Below are 15,354 nucleotides of genomic sequence, written 5' to 3'. Positions count from 1 at the left end.
GATTTTGGTTTGACAATGTCGTTATGTCTCTTGACGAGTGGCGGCGTTGAAGTTGTGGTGTATATGGGTTTACCGCCTCCGTTCGGGGTCCATTCAAATCCCAGTAGATTCATGTGGTGTTTTACATTTTACGGGATAATAGGGATATATCTACCACAAAAAATTTGTTCCGTAGTGGGCAGGGAAAAACGATGAAAATTTAACCAGAGTTTCCTATTTAAATTTAAGTAGTAAAGATAGGAGACGAACTTATAATAGCCCTACTGGTGAAAATCCGGAATTTGTAAACCACAATGCAATTTTCCTATACACCTTGATACATGACTTCGAAATATAAGTTCGATAGATGTAAAGGCTAACTCGCTCGGATGTCTCAACGCTGGTGGCTTTACTGGTGGTAGGACCTTCTGTGAGTCCGCACAGTAGGTACCACCACCCCGCCTATTTCTGCCGTGAAGCAGTAATGCGTTTCGGTTTGAAGGGTGGGGCAGCCGTAATGACTATACTGAGACCTTAGAATTCATATCTCAAGGTGGGTGGCGGCATTTACGTTGTAGATGTCTATGGGCTCCGATAACCACACCAGGTGGGCCGTAACACATCTAAGCAATAAATAAAAAAAATGCACTTAATCCTGAAGATGGGCTTGCACAAGGTTATTCGAAAATTAAATCAGAAGCACAGGCTCGTATACTACGCGTAAATAGCACAGTGCAATAACCCTTACCAACGTGATCTACAAGAATCGTCGGCAGCCCGCTTATTAATAGCTCGCGATCCGTCAGACGACCGCAAACAAATAGCTTGCGTGTGATCTATGGCGGGCACTTTGTTCATTGACTCCAATATACGGGATGTCCGCGGGATATTTTTCAAACTCCCTAACATTTGTGGGCGGAGTTGGTGGGTCGCTTTGACGGTATTTGTATATTTTCGTGCCATTCTCAAAATTACGTTCTTTTCTTAATTCTTTTTTTATTGGCCTTATATGCGGACGAGCATACGGCCTAGCTAATGGTGAGTGGTTACTGTTAATTATGCCCTGGGGCACAGCCAAGTCGCTACCTATCACGACATTCGGGCACCATCATCATCATCAGCCTTTATCTGCCCACTGCTGAACATGGGCCTTCCCCAATGCCCTCCACATAATGCGGTCCTCCGTGTTCCGCATCCAACGACTTTCCACCGTGCGCACTAAGTCGTCGGTCCACCTGGTTGGAGGACGCCCCACGCTCCTGGTACCCATCCGTGGCCTCTATTCGAGAACTTTCGTCCCCCACTTGGTGTCGCTGGCTCGACAGATGTGACCGGCCCATTGCCACTTCAGCCTGATAACTTGGAGAGCTATGTCGTCGAGTTTGGTTCTCCGTCGAATTTCTTCGTTCCGGATTTTGTCCCTTAGAGAAATACCGAGCATAGCTCTCTCCATCGACTCATTGCAACGAATGTTAAATTGCATAAAACACCGGCACGTTTATTCGTTATTGAAATGTAATAAATAAATTATTGTGTATATATCTGTATTGTAGAAGAAATATCAGGGTGCTTAGTGCAAGTTTTTTAACTTCTCGATCACGTAAAAGTTAACTCAAATTTGTATGGAGTTGGAACAGCGCCCCTAGCGGCAAACATAGATACGCTGTTCTAACTCCATACAAAACTCGCACTTAGCATACAGAGTGAAAGCTAAATAAGATTGCCATGTACAGGTGTCTCCACCAATCAATTCGAATAATATACTTCACTAAAAAGAAATGTAGCTTATTTTCTCGTATGTCGAATCTATTTTATTTTTGTTGGATTCGTTGCTCTTGGCTATGGATACAGCTCTTTAATTATATGCGAAATTATTTCACACTGTGTACAATGTATTAGTGAAGTTAGTACCGTACCGTAGTTTTGTCGAAGTTGTCGTGGCCTAAAGGATAAGAAGTCCGGTGCCTTATATGTATACATGCAACGGTGTTTGAATCCCGTAGGCGGGTACCAATTTTTCTAATAAAATACGTACTTAACAATTGTTCACGATTGACTTCCACGGTGAAGGAATAACCTCGTGTAATAAAAATCAAACCAACCATTGCGCTGACGATATTGTCATACATAGTCCAAACAACGTATAGTATAGATGGCGCGCGAATAGTTCTTTTTAGGCATACGGTGTAACCGGGTTTTTGATTCATTTGGATCCAAATATACTTCCATTTTCATATCTATTCCGAACCGAAATAATATATTAGTATATATTTACATATATGTCTCATTTTAAACAGGTATGTGACATCGTACAAGGCTCAGGATAAGATGAAATCAGGAGAACGTACTGTTAGGATGTCTATAATCGATGAAGACAGCGAGTATATGGCCGGACACGTTGTCGATGGTAAGCTTGTTTCATCATCATCATCTCAGCCTGTTCACTGTCCACTGCTGAACATAAGCCTGTCCAATCGATCTCCAGTACGGCCGGTTCGTTGCCACCTGTATCCAACGTGACCCAGCGATTTTGACTAGTAGGTGGCCGTTCCATACTGTGCTTGCCAGTACGAGGTCTTCACTAAAAAGTCTTTCTATCCCATCGGTCGTCCGATCTTAGCACTATATGGCCTGCCCACTGCCATTGCCGCTTACAAATCCTAAGGTTGCTATGTTATTCTATCCATTAATCTTATATTACACGTTACCATCTGTATATTCTACCAAAGTTAATAATGGAGTATTCAAAACACTTAAATGCTAGATGATAATATGTAAGTATAATAGCATATTTTTGTTAAACATAATATATTTTGTTTAGGACGCAACTTGTATCCCGCAACCGGGTATCTAGTCCTTGTCTGGGAGACTTTGGGTATGATGATGGGAGAACTCTACACGGAGGTATCAGTAGTATTCGAGAACGTTCGATTCCAGCGTGCCACTAATATCCCGAAGGAAGGAAACTTGGAGTTCATTATTATGATACAAAAAGGCAGCGGTAATTTTGAGGTGGGTATTTGTTTTTCTTTAATTCTTGCTAATTTACCGTATCGTAAATGGCCCAGCGTTTTCATATTTTTCAAGTTAAGACAATACTTTTTTATTGAATTAGATGCGCCACCAAGTAAGTATAAGTCATTCGGTTAATATACTCCAGTAGGCGTCCACCTTGAGACATGAAGTGGTACCGATATTCTGATTCTTCTTACTTTTTTCCGCGGGAAAATCGGCTTCTTGTGATGCGAATCCAACGTTGGGTTGGCAAACTCTTCAATAAAACAAATACGTATTATAATTTGTAATGAAAAATAGTATCAGTTGGCATCAAAGTTGATTTATTTAGAGCTTTAATCAATATTTATAAATTTAAATGAAATGGCATTCCATTTGAAAAGAAATGAAATGAAATAAAATAATGTTGAAAATAAAACGGTAGAGATTTACTGAGACTTTAGTGAACATTTTGAAAAAATGCGAAATCCACACTTTTGTTCTTCCTCATATTATTATGCTAAACGGTTAATAACCCATTTGTTAATAAAGAAGAAAAACTAGATAAATTAATAAAACAATTAATTAATATAATTGGAGATCTCACGGTTACCTACCAGCTAGTAAAGTAAACTAAAAAGTTTTTTTTAAAAGACATACCTTTAACTTATTGTGTATTTTGCAATACTCTTGCATAGATGAAATCTTCACTAACTACTATTTCAACAGATTGTGGAAAGCGGAGCGTCAATTGTAACGGGAAGGATCTATGCGAAGAAAAACGTAGGTCAAGATTACCGGGTTTTACCCTTCCCGAAGGAAGAAACCGGACCTAATATCAAACACTTACTCACTAAGGACTTTTATAAGGAGTTGCGTCTGAGAGGCTATCAATATAGGTACGTCAATGTCATATCAATAAACTTATATATCGATGTAGGTAATATGAAAAATGATTTTTCTACAATAATATAGGATAGGAAATAGGAGCATAGGAAAATTAAATTTCAATTAATATAACTTTAAAGATGAACTTTCATTTATTGAAACAAATGTAGTTATTGATACATTTGGACATACAATAAAAGTTTTTGTGATGACGTGATTACGTATTTATCTGATTTTAAAGTTTATCTTTAATGTTCATAAGTCCAATAAATCTCTTTTGGGTGTGAAATGTAATATATAATAAATAAATGTTTTCGGGTAAATGTACCACTATAAAGCTCGGAACACTTAAATATACATGTGATACTGTTTTTGGTTGGATTAGAATATGTCGTCTTGCTTATTACTCCAAGGATAAAAGGTCTTGGATTTAAAGTAAAAATTTTGTTAATGTAATCATGATTAATAATTTAATACTCGATTTATATTGTTCAACTAGAATTCCTTTAAGTTGTACCTTGAGCGTCATCTCAGGAAATTGTTAAAAAACAAAACTATCCTTACTGCAGTGGTCTCTTCCGCGGAGTTCTGGGCTGTAACGTAGAGGGGTCCCGTGGTCGACTAGCCTGGGTCAACAATTGGGTCACCTTTATGGACTGCATGCTCCAACTGAAGATCATAGGTCAGGACACACGGGGGCTGTTCGTACCCACAAGGATCGAGAAACTTTCCATTGACGCAAAAATGCATTATTACGCCATATCGAAGATGAACCCTGACGCCAATAGGCAATCCTTTGAAGTTCGCGTCTATAACGAAGTGGATGTTATAAGGTAGAAAATATACCTCAATAAATTTTGGAATTTTATTGTAGACTAGCTGACCCGGCAGACTTCGTAGTGCCTCAATCGATAAATAAAAGACCTAAGCTTTTGTATAAATTAAACTTAAAACAAACAAAAGGAATCCGTCCGTCGGGCACATCAAAGGGAGAACAAAATTGTTATTTTTATTTAATTCCGAGCATTTTCATATTTATTTACCTTTTAAACCTTCTCTGGGCTTCTACAAATCATTCAAGACGAAAATTAGCCAAATCGGTCCAGACCTTCTCGAGTTTTAGCGAGACTAACGAACAGCAATTCATTTTTATATAGATAATTTAATTAACATGACAAAATTATCAAAAATTTCAGGGCAGGTGGAGTTGAAATTAGAGGTCTCAATGCAACTCCGATCACTAAAAGGCTACCTTTGGGCGTACCTGTACTGGAAAAGAATGAATTCATACCATTCAGCTCCAACACAAAGATGACCGTAGGTTTTCGATTTATGAAATATTGTTTTAATTTAATTTTTCTTGTTCTTTTTTATCTAATGAAATTAAGGTAAACTTCGGATCTATTTCTGTAAATTATGTTTGCCCATTGAGTTTCTCGCCGGACCTTTTTAATGGGTCGCGATTCCGATCCGGTTGTAGATTCTGCGACGTCTGGGCGTAGGAATAGTCTATTAGGCTACCAGCAAATAGGTAGGCAAACAATGAAATTGTGTCATAGTCAAATGTATAATTACTAAAACGAGCAAGCCCTGAACTTTTTCTGTTTATTCTCAGTGGTGAAGCCGCATTACAAAATAGTTGATAATATTAGGAACATTCAGAAAGTACTTGCAAAGGTCTATTTGATATCTACCGATCAATAATAAATAAATAAAAACTATAAATTCTCAGCTGTCGCATTTATGAAATGTCACCACGATCTTTGAACTAAATATATTGAGGATTCCAGGTTGAGGATACTCTGAGATCAGACATTCAACTTATACTGGAAAACATTCAAACGTACAAAGTAAAAACCATCGAGTTAGTAGACGAAGAATACAAGAGCAACGCCCTGGAGCCATTAATAGAGAAGGTTGGAGAGTTGTTGGGAGATCTGCCTTTAGTACAAGCTGAGCTTCTTTTGATTTCTGAAGATCCTATTGAAATGCCGTCAAACGTTACAGTGGAGAACAAGAAATTGACCGGAGAAACGAATACCGTTATATTTGTTGGGGCGAATCTGCTAGAGAGACCAGATGTAAGCAATCTCTAATCTATAAGTGGAATCTACGATATTTTAGGATTATTAACTTTTGTACTCTGTCATCAGGTCCTTCGCCAAGCTATATCGACTCTTCGTGACAAATGTTTCATCATAAGTCGCGAGAAAGATCGTCCCGACTCTAAGACTTACGCCGATAAATACGATATCATCACTATACAGGACACGGGATCAGAATATTTAGTGCTCTTTAGAAAGAGGGTGGGGGCTAGACCAGCGAAATTCGTCAGAATAGTCACTGCAGATGATACCTTCTCTTGGATTGACAAAGTAAAAGAAGAATTAAAGGAAGGTCAAAAAATAGTGTTGTATAGTCAAGACGAACATATCAATGGATTATTGGGCTTGGTTAACTGCTTGAGGAAAGAGCCTGGCGGTGAGATCGTGTATGGTCTGTTGATTAATGATCCTTCAGCACCACCCTTCGATCCCGACCTTGAATTTTATGAAGAGCAACTGGACAAAGACTTGGCCATAAATGTTTATCAGGATGTAAGTAAATTTTGATTTTGTATTAACTTTTAAAAGACTAAGCAAGTGTCTTGGCTCTTTGAATATTAATTTTTTACTTAATATTCCATTAATGGTTTCTATTGAAATATACATATGCTTTTTTCTTCTTTCCTTAAGACGTCTGCGAAATTTTCTCCCTACTGCCACCAAGACTGCGCTTGCACAATCTCTTCTTCTCCCTATCCTTGATTATGCTGATGTTAGCTATCTCGATCTCACCGAAGCACAATTAAATAAACTAGAGCGTCTTCAAAATTTCTGTTTAAGATCTATATTTGGCTTACGAAAATTTGATCACGTCTCAGAATATCGCGCTAAGCTCAAGTGGCTGCCAATTCGTCTTCGTCATTTTAAATTTTTTCCCTTTTTTTTAATAATTATCATTATATTATAATACATTGTGTATTAATTGTATATTTACGGATATATTATTATGTATGTATGTATGTCTACATATATGCATATGTATTTCACTGGATTGGTACACCGCGCGTAGTTCGTTTCCAAATGATTCTTGTCCATCTGATGATTGTCTGGAAGAGATCGCTCTTAGCGATAGGACCGCCAATTGTACTTTTTGTGTTTAATGTATCGCACTGTTTATTTGTTTTTTGGTGTACAATAAAGAATACTCTCTCTCTCTGTCTCTTTTGATGGCCAGTTACCTAATGCATCATATAGTGCGATAGGGTGCCTTAGGTAAAAGATTAGATTTCAATTTCAGACTTAATTGATGTACAGTTTTTTTACAGCTTATACTTTTAGATCCATTATTGGAAGAAATCTTGTGCTAGAAATAGCAGGCATCTGTCAAACTTATCTTCACAAATCTTGAGTTGTGTGACCATTAACGGTGCTTTTAGGTACCACAAGCACCGGTCACCGTCCTCGTCAAACCCGTCGCTTGCGACGAAGGACTCGACGAGCGAATTAACCCACAGATACAGACTACTGAGTTTCTCGATCTTCTCAGTGGGTCACGCTTCCGATCCGGTGGTAGATTCTGCGACGCACTGCTCTTGCTAGGGCCAGTGTTAGCAACACTCCGGTTTGAGCCACGTGAGCTCACGTACATGTTAGGGCAAAGCTGAAATAGCCCCTCAAGGCTATCAGCATAGGTAGGAAAAAAAAGTGATGGTTACCCGCCACAGAGACTTTAAAAAACGAGAGATCAAACCGTAAAAAGTACCCATTTTAATTAGGAAGTATAATAGTTTAAATACTGTACATTCAGTTAGATGCGTCTCTACGTCATGGTTAGGAATGACAGACTCACCGCCTCCAAAGGCGGGACTGCCATTTACTATAGGCGGGCCCTGCACGTTGTCCCTCTCGATACTCCCTCGCTCTCACATATCGAGGCGTCAGTGTGCCGTATCTCGCTGACGGGACACCAGCCGATCGTCATCGCATCCGTTTATCTCCCCCCGGACAAGCCCCTTCTGAGCAGTGACATCGAGTCACTGTTCGGCATGGGAGACTCCGTCATCCTGGCAGGCGATTTAAATTGCCACCACACTAGGTGGAACTGCCATCGTACTAACGTTAACGGTAGGCGTCTCGACGCGTTTATAGACGACCTCACCTTTGAAATAGTCGGTCCCCCAACTCCAACATGTTATCCGTATAACATCGCGCTCCGTCCGAGCACTATAGACCTGGCATTGCTTAGGAACGTAACTCTGCGCTTGCGTTCCATCGAAGCAATGTCAGAGCTCGACTCAGACCACCGACCTGTCGTTATGCAGCTCGGTCGCCCCCACAACCCAGTCACTGTTACGAGGACCATGGTGGATTGGAATAAGCTGGGCACGTGCCTAGCCGACACCGCTCCGCCAATCCTCCCTTACGGCCCGGATTCGAATCTATCCCCCGAGGACACCGTCGAATCCATAAACATCATTACCGATCACATATCTTCCGCGATCATTAGATCTTCTAAAGAAGTCGATGTGGAGGACAGCTTCCACCGCATCAGACTGTCCGCCGATCTTAGGAATCTCTTAAGAGTTAGGAACGCGGCAATCCGGGCCTACGATCGTCTTCCCACGCATTCAAACCGGATTCGGATGCGTCGTCTACAACGCGAAGTCCACTCCCGCTTAAGCGACGCGCGTAACGATAATTGGCATAGTTATTTAGAACAACTCGCGCTCTCCCACCAAGCATACTGGCGACTAGCTAGGACTCTCAAATCCGAAACTACCGCTACTATGCCTCCCCTCGTACGCCCTTCAGGCCAACCACCGGCATTCGATGACGATGACAAGGCTGAGCTGCTGGCCGATGCACTGCAAGAGCAGTGCACCACCAGCACTCAACACGCGGACCCCGAACACACCGAGTTAGTCGACAGGGAGGTCGAGCGCAGAGCTTCCCTGCCGCCCTCGGACGCGTTACCCCCCATTACCACTGACGAAGTTAGAGACGCGATCCACAACCTACAACCTAGGAAGGCACCCGGCTCCGACGACATCCACAACCGCGCGCTTAAACTCTTGCCAGTCCAACTGATAGCAATGTTGGCTACAATTTTAAATGCCGCTATGACGCACTGCATCTTTCCCGCGGTGTGGAAAGAAGCGGACGTTATCGGTATACATAAGCCGGGCAAACCGACAAACGAAACTTCTAGTTACCGTCCGATTAGTCTCCTCTCGACGATAGGAAAAATTTACGAACGGCTCCTTAGGAAACGCCTCTGGGATTTTGTTACCGCGAACAAAATTCTCATAGACGAACAGTTCGGATTCCGCTCAAAACACTCGTGCGTACAACAAGTGCACCGCCTCACGGAGCACATTCTGATAGGACTAAATAGGCGTAAACAAATCCCGACCGGCGCCCTCTTCTTCGACATCGCGAAGGCGTTCGACAAAGTCTGGCACAACGGTTTAATTTATAAACTGTACAACATGGGAGTGCCAGACAGACTCGTGCTCATCATACGAGACTTCTTGTTGAACCGTTCGTTTCGATATCGAGTAGAGGGAACTCGTTCTCGTCCCCGTCAACTGACCGCCGGAGTCCCGCAAGGCTCCGCGCTCTCCCCGTTATTATTTAGTTTGTATATCAATGATATACCCCGGTCTCCGGAGACCCATCTAGCGCTCTTCGCCGATGACACGGCTATCTACTACTCGTGTAGGAAGATGTCGCTGCTTCATCGGCGACTCCAGATCGCAGTAGCCACCCTGGGACAGTGGTTCCGGAAGTGGCGAATAGACATCAACCCCACGAAAAGCGCAGCGGTGCTCTTCAAAAGGGGTCGCCCTCCGAACATCACTTCGAGCATCCCACTCCGTAGTAGGCGCGCAAACACCTCCGCCGTTAGTCCCATCACTCTCTTTGGCCAGCCCATTCCGTGGGTCTCGAAGGTCAAATATCTAGGCGTCACCCTCGACAGAGGGATGACATTCCGTCCCCATATAAAAACGGTACGCGACCGCGCCGCGTTTATTCTAGGACGACTCTATCCAATGCTTTGTAGTCGAAGCAAACTGTCCCTCCGTAATAAGGTAACTCTCTACAAAACTTGTATACGCCCCGTCATGACGTATGCAAGCGTAGTGTTCGCTCACGCAGCCCGCACCAACTTGAAATCCCTTCAGGTTATTCAATCACGATTCTGCAGGATAGCCGTCGGAGCGCCTTGGTTCCTTAGGAATGTGGATCTCCACGACGACCTGGAGCTCGACTCCCTTAGTAAGTATCTACAGTCGGCATCGCTGCGCCATTTTGAGAAGGCGGCACGACATGAGAACCCTCTCATCGTAGCCGCTGGAAATTACATACCCGACCCAGTAGACCGAATGGTAAACCGTCGACGTCGCCCAAAGCACGTCATTACGGATCCTCCTGATCCATTAACGGTGCTTTTAGGCACCACAAGCACCGGTCACCGTCCTCGTCGAACCCGTCGCTTGCGACGAAGGGCTCGACGAGCGAACTAACCCATAGACACAGCCCACTGAGTTTCTCGCCGGATCTTCTCAGTGGGTCGCGTTTCCGATCCGGTGGTAGATTCTGCGAAGCACTGCTCTTGCTAGGGTCAGTGTTAGCAACTCTCCGGTTGAGCCCCGCGAGCTCACCTACTAACGTTAGGGCGAAGCTGAAATAGCCTCTTAAGGCTATCAGCATAGGTAGGGAAAAAAAAAAAGATGCGTCTCATGAACAATATCCTCATTTTCCAGGGCCAATGGGGTACGTATCGTCATCTTTTACTCGGTGATTTGGACACAGTAAAAGCTAAGCACGCCTACGTGAACACGATCACCATCGGTGACCTGTCCTCATTGAGATGGCTCGAAGGACCATTAAGACCGAACCACGTTTTCAAGAACCCTGACGAAATACTCATAAACGTGAGTTTTTTTTTTTATCACTACATAAATATACTATATTATTATATAGAATAAAGTCTTACTCTCAACATAAACATACCGAATCTTTTATTTATATAACCGTACTGTTCAGAAAAAAGAGGTAATGGTGAGCATATTAAATTGAAATATTTGACCATCCAATAATTTTGTAGTGGATTTATTGAACTTGCTACAATAAAACATTTTACTTTCGTTTCTTCATTATTTAAGGACCATGTTAAAAGTCTCGGATGTATTGTATTAGAGGTATCACACCCTTCATACTGGAATGGATTACTGCTACGCGGCAGAAAAAGGGGGTGTTGGGGTACCCAACTTCTTTAGTGTACAAATTTTTGAAGAGTAATCTTATAAAAACTATAATGATTGTGTTTTATTTGTTCGTGACGTTGCTCTTGCTTTTGAGTCATTTTTAACATTTCAAGGAAGATATTTATCATAGTATCATTAGCGTAGGATAGGTTGTGCTGGAGTACTTTAACAAAGCACAGGTTTTTTTATATATTTAGCGATGTTGTGGCTGGATATCCTTAATCTGTAATTGGACCACTTGTAAGTCCGCGCGATTAGTATCACCACCCCACCTATTTCTGCCGTGAAGCAGTAATACGTTTCGGCTTGAAGGGTGGGGCAGCCTTTGTAACTATACTTGAGACCTTAGAACTTATGTCTCAAGGTGGGTGGCGCATTTACGTTGTAGATGTCTATGGGCTCCAGTAACCACTTAACACCAGGTGGGCTGTGAGCTCGTCTCCCCATCTAAGCAATAAATAAATAAAAATTAATCTGTAATTATCACATGATCCTTTTTTTTTGTAAGGTATACTGTACAGCTCTGAATTTCCGTGACATAATGACGGCGACAGGTCGTGTTACTGTTGACGCTGTGGCCAGCGGGCGACTTGCACAAGAATGCGTGCAGGGATTCGAAGTTGTCGGACGAACGGCTAAGTATGTGCCTATATCCTTAAACTAACCCTATATCGTCTTCTTGCATTAAAACTGTATAATCTCAAAACTTACTAATTCTATAGGAGAGCGTTTTTAAGGTTTAATTAACATGTGATATTCTTAATATTAATCATCTTTGCAACATTTATTTTTATTTTTTACCAGTTAAAATTAAATTATCTGTCTAATAAAGTGAAATAAAATTATGTATTAATTTTGTTAATAGTAGTCAAAACATAGGTAAACTAAAAAAAGAAAACTAAAACTAAACTACGCTCTTTTGACAGTATTTATGAGAAAAATACTGGTGATACCAAATTTTAATGATTCCGCACATTAACTCAATTTCGAATATTTTAGGAAGTTGTACACTTTCAATGCGAAAAAACGATATGTGTAACAAACATGACTTATACGATTTAACTGCGCTTTTTTTGTCTGTAATTATATTCTTTCCAACTTTTCGAATAAATTAATAATGTGCTAACTGTCAGCACAATATTCAAATGTCGTCGAGTAAGATCAGTCATCTAAGTCCTAAAAAATGCGATGCTGTGAACCGTAAAAATAGGTTTAATTATGTCTACCACTTGCAAAAACCGTTGAAAATACTCTATATGTATAAACTTTTTTCTATCAACACAACTGACACATTAATTATTGCATTGTATCGTTAGGCCAGTTCATATGGTGTTTTAGTGAATAGAAATCAAAACATGAAGGTCACCTATCAACATTAGGTCGATTTTTTTGCCTACTTATTGCTCATAACCTCGGGGTGTTATGTTACCCGGACGTGTACTGGAGCTCATGGGGCTCAGCCTGGGACTCTGCTAACATCTAGCCTAGCAAGAACAGTTCTACGCTGAATCTACCACCGGATCAGAACTGAGAACCGCTGTAAAATTTCGGCGACATTAAGTCGAAGTCTTAATTGTATTGCATAAGGCTGCTCCGCCTTTTCAAGCTCCAAAACATTATTGCTTCGTGGCAAAACCGCGAAATTCATTTGAACCATAAAGATTGTATAGCCCTCTTTGGAAATCACATGCTTTAAATCAGCATAGGAATCAGTGAGGAAATTAATAAACGAACGCACGAGCGCATTAGAGCAGGACAATTGGAATGTAATCGTACTCACCGAAATCGGAAAAGAGTTCGACGTGCAACCTAACCTAAACATCAGCCCGCTAGTTTCTCGCTGGATCTTCTCAGCGGGTCGCGATTCCGATCCGGTAGTAGATTCCTTCGCGAACCAACTGCTCTTGAGTTGTTAGATCTCCTTTGGAGGCGCTTGGGCAGCTGTTAGCTAATCTCGCCCCTCCTGGCTAAGCTTTTGCTCGCCCACCTCTCCTGGTGAAACTGGAAAGGCCTCCGGGCAACCAGTAATTCTTCCTTTATAAAAAAAAAAGACAATTGGAACAATTAATTGAAATAAGCCATAATAAAATATCGTTACGGTGTAGATGAATTATGAAATGAGACTAATATGGACTTTGATTGATTTTGTCTTATTACCTCAACAGCGGTTCCCGGGTGATGGGCATGATCCGTAATAAGGGATTGTCGAATTTGGCTGCCGGTGATAAGGCCTTGCTCTGGAGCATCCCAGACGAGTGGACATTCGAGGAAGCTGCCACAATACCCGTCGCTTACGGAACTGTTTATTATGCAATGGTGGGTAACCTTATAGAAAATCTTTGTTCATTTATCCCAGAGTACAGATATGGCTACAATAACATCCGACTGGCATATAAATAAATACTTTTAATAAACTATAAGGATGAAGGAACTTGCGGATTACATTTTGAGTTGTTACCAGAATCCAGAAATTCGAGACATTAATTACGTTCGAATCCCAATTTTATAGCTTAATTGAAAAAAAAGAAAAACAACACAAAAGTGTAAATATAAATAACAAAATTTTACCATTCACATTCCCACTTTTCACTGCTACGCTAGAGCTTAATAAATACAATCCCTGTTTATCCAGAACTAACTAGTTTATAAAAAGATACAGTCCACTGCAAAGTTTAATAGCACGTAGTAATTTTTAGGTAAACCAATCATATCTGTAACAATTCCTCTGGATTTATTGGGTTTGAGCAAACTATTTCGATGTTGCGTTCATATTATTAATTGTATTTTTCAGTTTTCCTGTTCCTATTTTTTTTTTGGTATCCCACGCAGCTGGTCTGTGGTGATTCGCAATTTCATAGAATATTAGAGAGACCACAACCTCATACAATAAATTAAAAATATTTGTTTTTGCCGTTGATGGCATATTAATGAACTTATTCCCTTGTGATATAAAATATATCGTTAACGTTACTCATGGAGGCTGCCAATGTCACTGACAAAGTCAGGCCGCTACAAAACAATCCATTTTAGGCTTTATTTGAACGTTCTGTAAACACAGTAAGGGGGATCTGTATATGTGTGCAGTATAGAAACGAAGGAAACTATAGTGGCGGGTGGTAACGCTTGAAAAAGACAGATGGTGGAATCATCTCGAATAATCCATCAGAGCTATACTACTTACGACCCGTTGAATTTTGAGCTTTTAAAGAACTTTCGTTTTCATCAAGGTCATGGTTGCTCAAATCAAACGCGGCGAGTCAATCCTCATCCACGCCGGATCTGGTGGAGTGGGTCAAGCAGCCATCAGCGTTGCGCTTCATTACGGCTGCGAGGTCTTCACCACTGTCGGTACCGCGGAGAAGAGGGCTTTCATCAAAAAGCTCTTCCCAGCACTCAAAGGTACTTTCAACACTTTATAAATCCCGGCGCATAAGTTTCACAACGCGATATGATTTCAGATAGAAATATCAAAATGAAAATGGTCTTAGTATTGTTGTTACTCTTCATGAATGACGGTGATTATTATAAGCTCTATAGTAAGCTCGTATGTGAAGATAATCAAATATTAATATAAATAAGATTTTAGCTTTAGAATTTTTCTGAAGATCCGAGCAATCGTGTTATACCACTAAGAAAAATCACTGATGGTTTAGCGTATTTTGAGCAAATGCAGGTAGGTAGTACTACTCTGACTATTTCTTCTGCCAAGCAGTAACCCATTCCTGTTTGAACGGTGGGATGACCTTTAGACTATACAACTCAAAGTTAAACTGATGTCCTAGGACTAAGGACCCTCCTTAGGGGCCATTTGCCTTGCGATGTCTACACTTTTCGGTACTAATTTAACAACAAGCGGGTCGTGAAAATATACAAATAATAAAAAAATATAAAGCAGTAAGTAAAAAATATATAAATATGAAGCAGTAATGGTCTAATAATTCTATGTTTTCTTGCTCTAAAAACTCTTTTGTTCTGTGCGCGGTGTGAGAACTCGCATTGTCCTGATGGAGGATGATGCGGCGGTTGCAGTTCTCTTTACGGAGTTCAGAAACGACCTGTGGCAAACAAATGCTAGCATACTATTCTGCATTAACCGTTCTTTGTCCCTCAAGAGGAATAGTCGTAACATGGCCGGTTTTGGAGACAAACGTGGCCACCATTTTTTTTGCAACACTCCG

General features: G+C 41.0%; 1 protein-coding gene across 1 annotated transcript in view; it reads left to right on the top strand.

The window, feature by feature from the left end:
- FASN3 (Fatty acid synthase 3) overlaps window positions 1-15,354 on the top strand; it is a 69,130-nt gene that overhangs the window by 35,877 nt on the left and 17,899 nt on the right. The window contains exons 18-28 of the mRNA XM_089734018.1: window positions 2,277-2,386; window positions 2,801-2,991; window positions 3,703-3,872; window positions 4,431-4,694; window positions 5,058-5,178; window positions 5,652-5,942; window positions 6,015-6,458; window positions 10,673-10,843; window positions 11,685-11,815; window positions 13,342-13,492; window positions 14,404-14,575. Coding sequence (XP_089590144.1) covers window positions 2,277-2,386; window positions 2,801-2,991; window positions 3,703-3,872; window positions 4,431-4,694; window positions 5,058-5,178; window positions 5,652-5,942; window positions 6,015-6,458; window positions 10,673-10,843; window positions 11,685-11,815; window positions 13,342-13,492; window positions 14,404-14,575 — 2,216 coding nt within the window. The remainder of the gene's footprint in view (window positions 1-2,276; window positions 2,387-2,800; window positions 2,992-3,702; window positions 3,873-4,430; window positions 4,695-5,057; window positions 5,179-5,651; window positions 5,943-6,014; window positions 6,459-10,672; window positions 10,844-11,684; window positions 11,816-13,341; window positions 13,493-14,403; window positions 14,576-15,354) is intronic.

This window comes from Bombyx mandarina, chromosome 16 (assembly GCF_030267445.1).
Source record: "Bombyx mandarina strain Sakado chromosome 16, ASM3026744v2".
In the NCBI taxonomy this organism is placed as follows: Eukaryota; Metazoa; Arthropoda; class Insecta; order Lepidoptera; family Bombycidae; genus Bombyx; species Bombyx mandarina.
The sequence above is the reverse complement of the archived record's forward strand: the minus strand, read 5'-3'. Positions and strand labels throughout refer to the sequence as shown.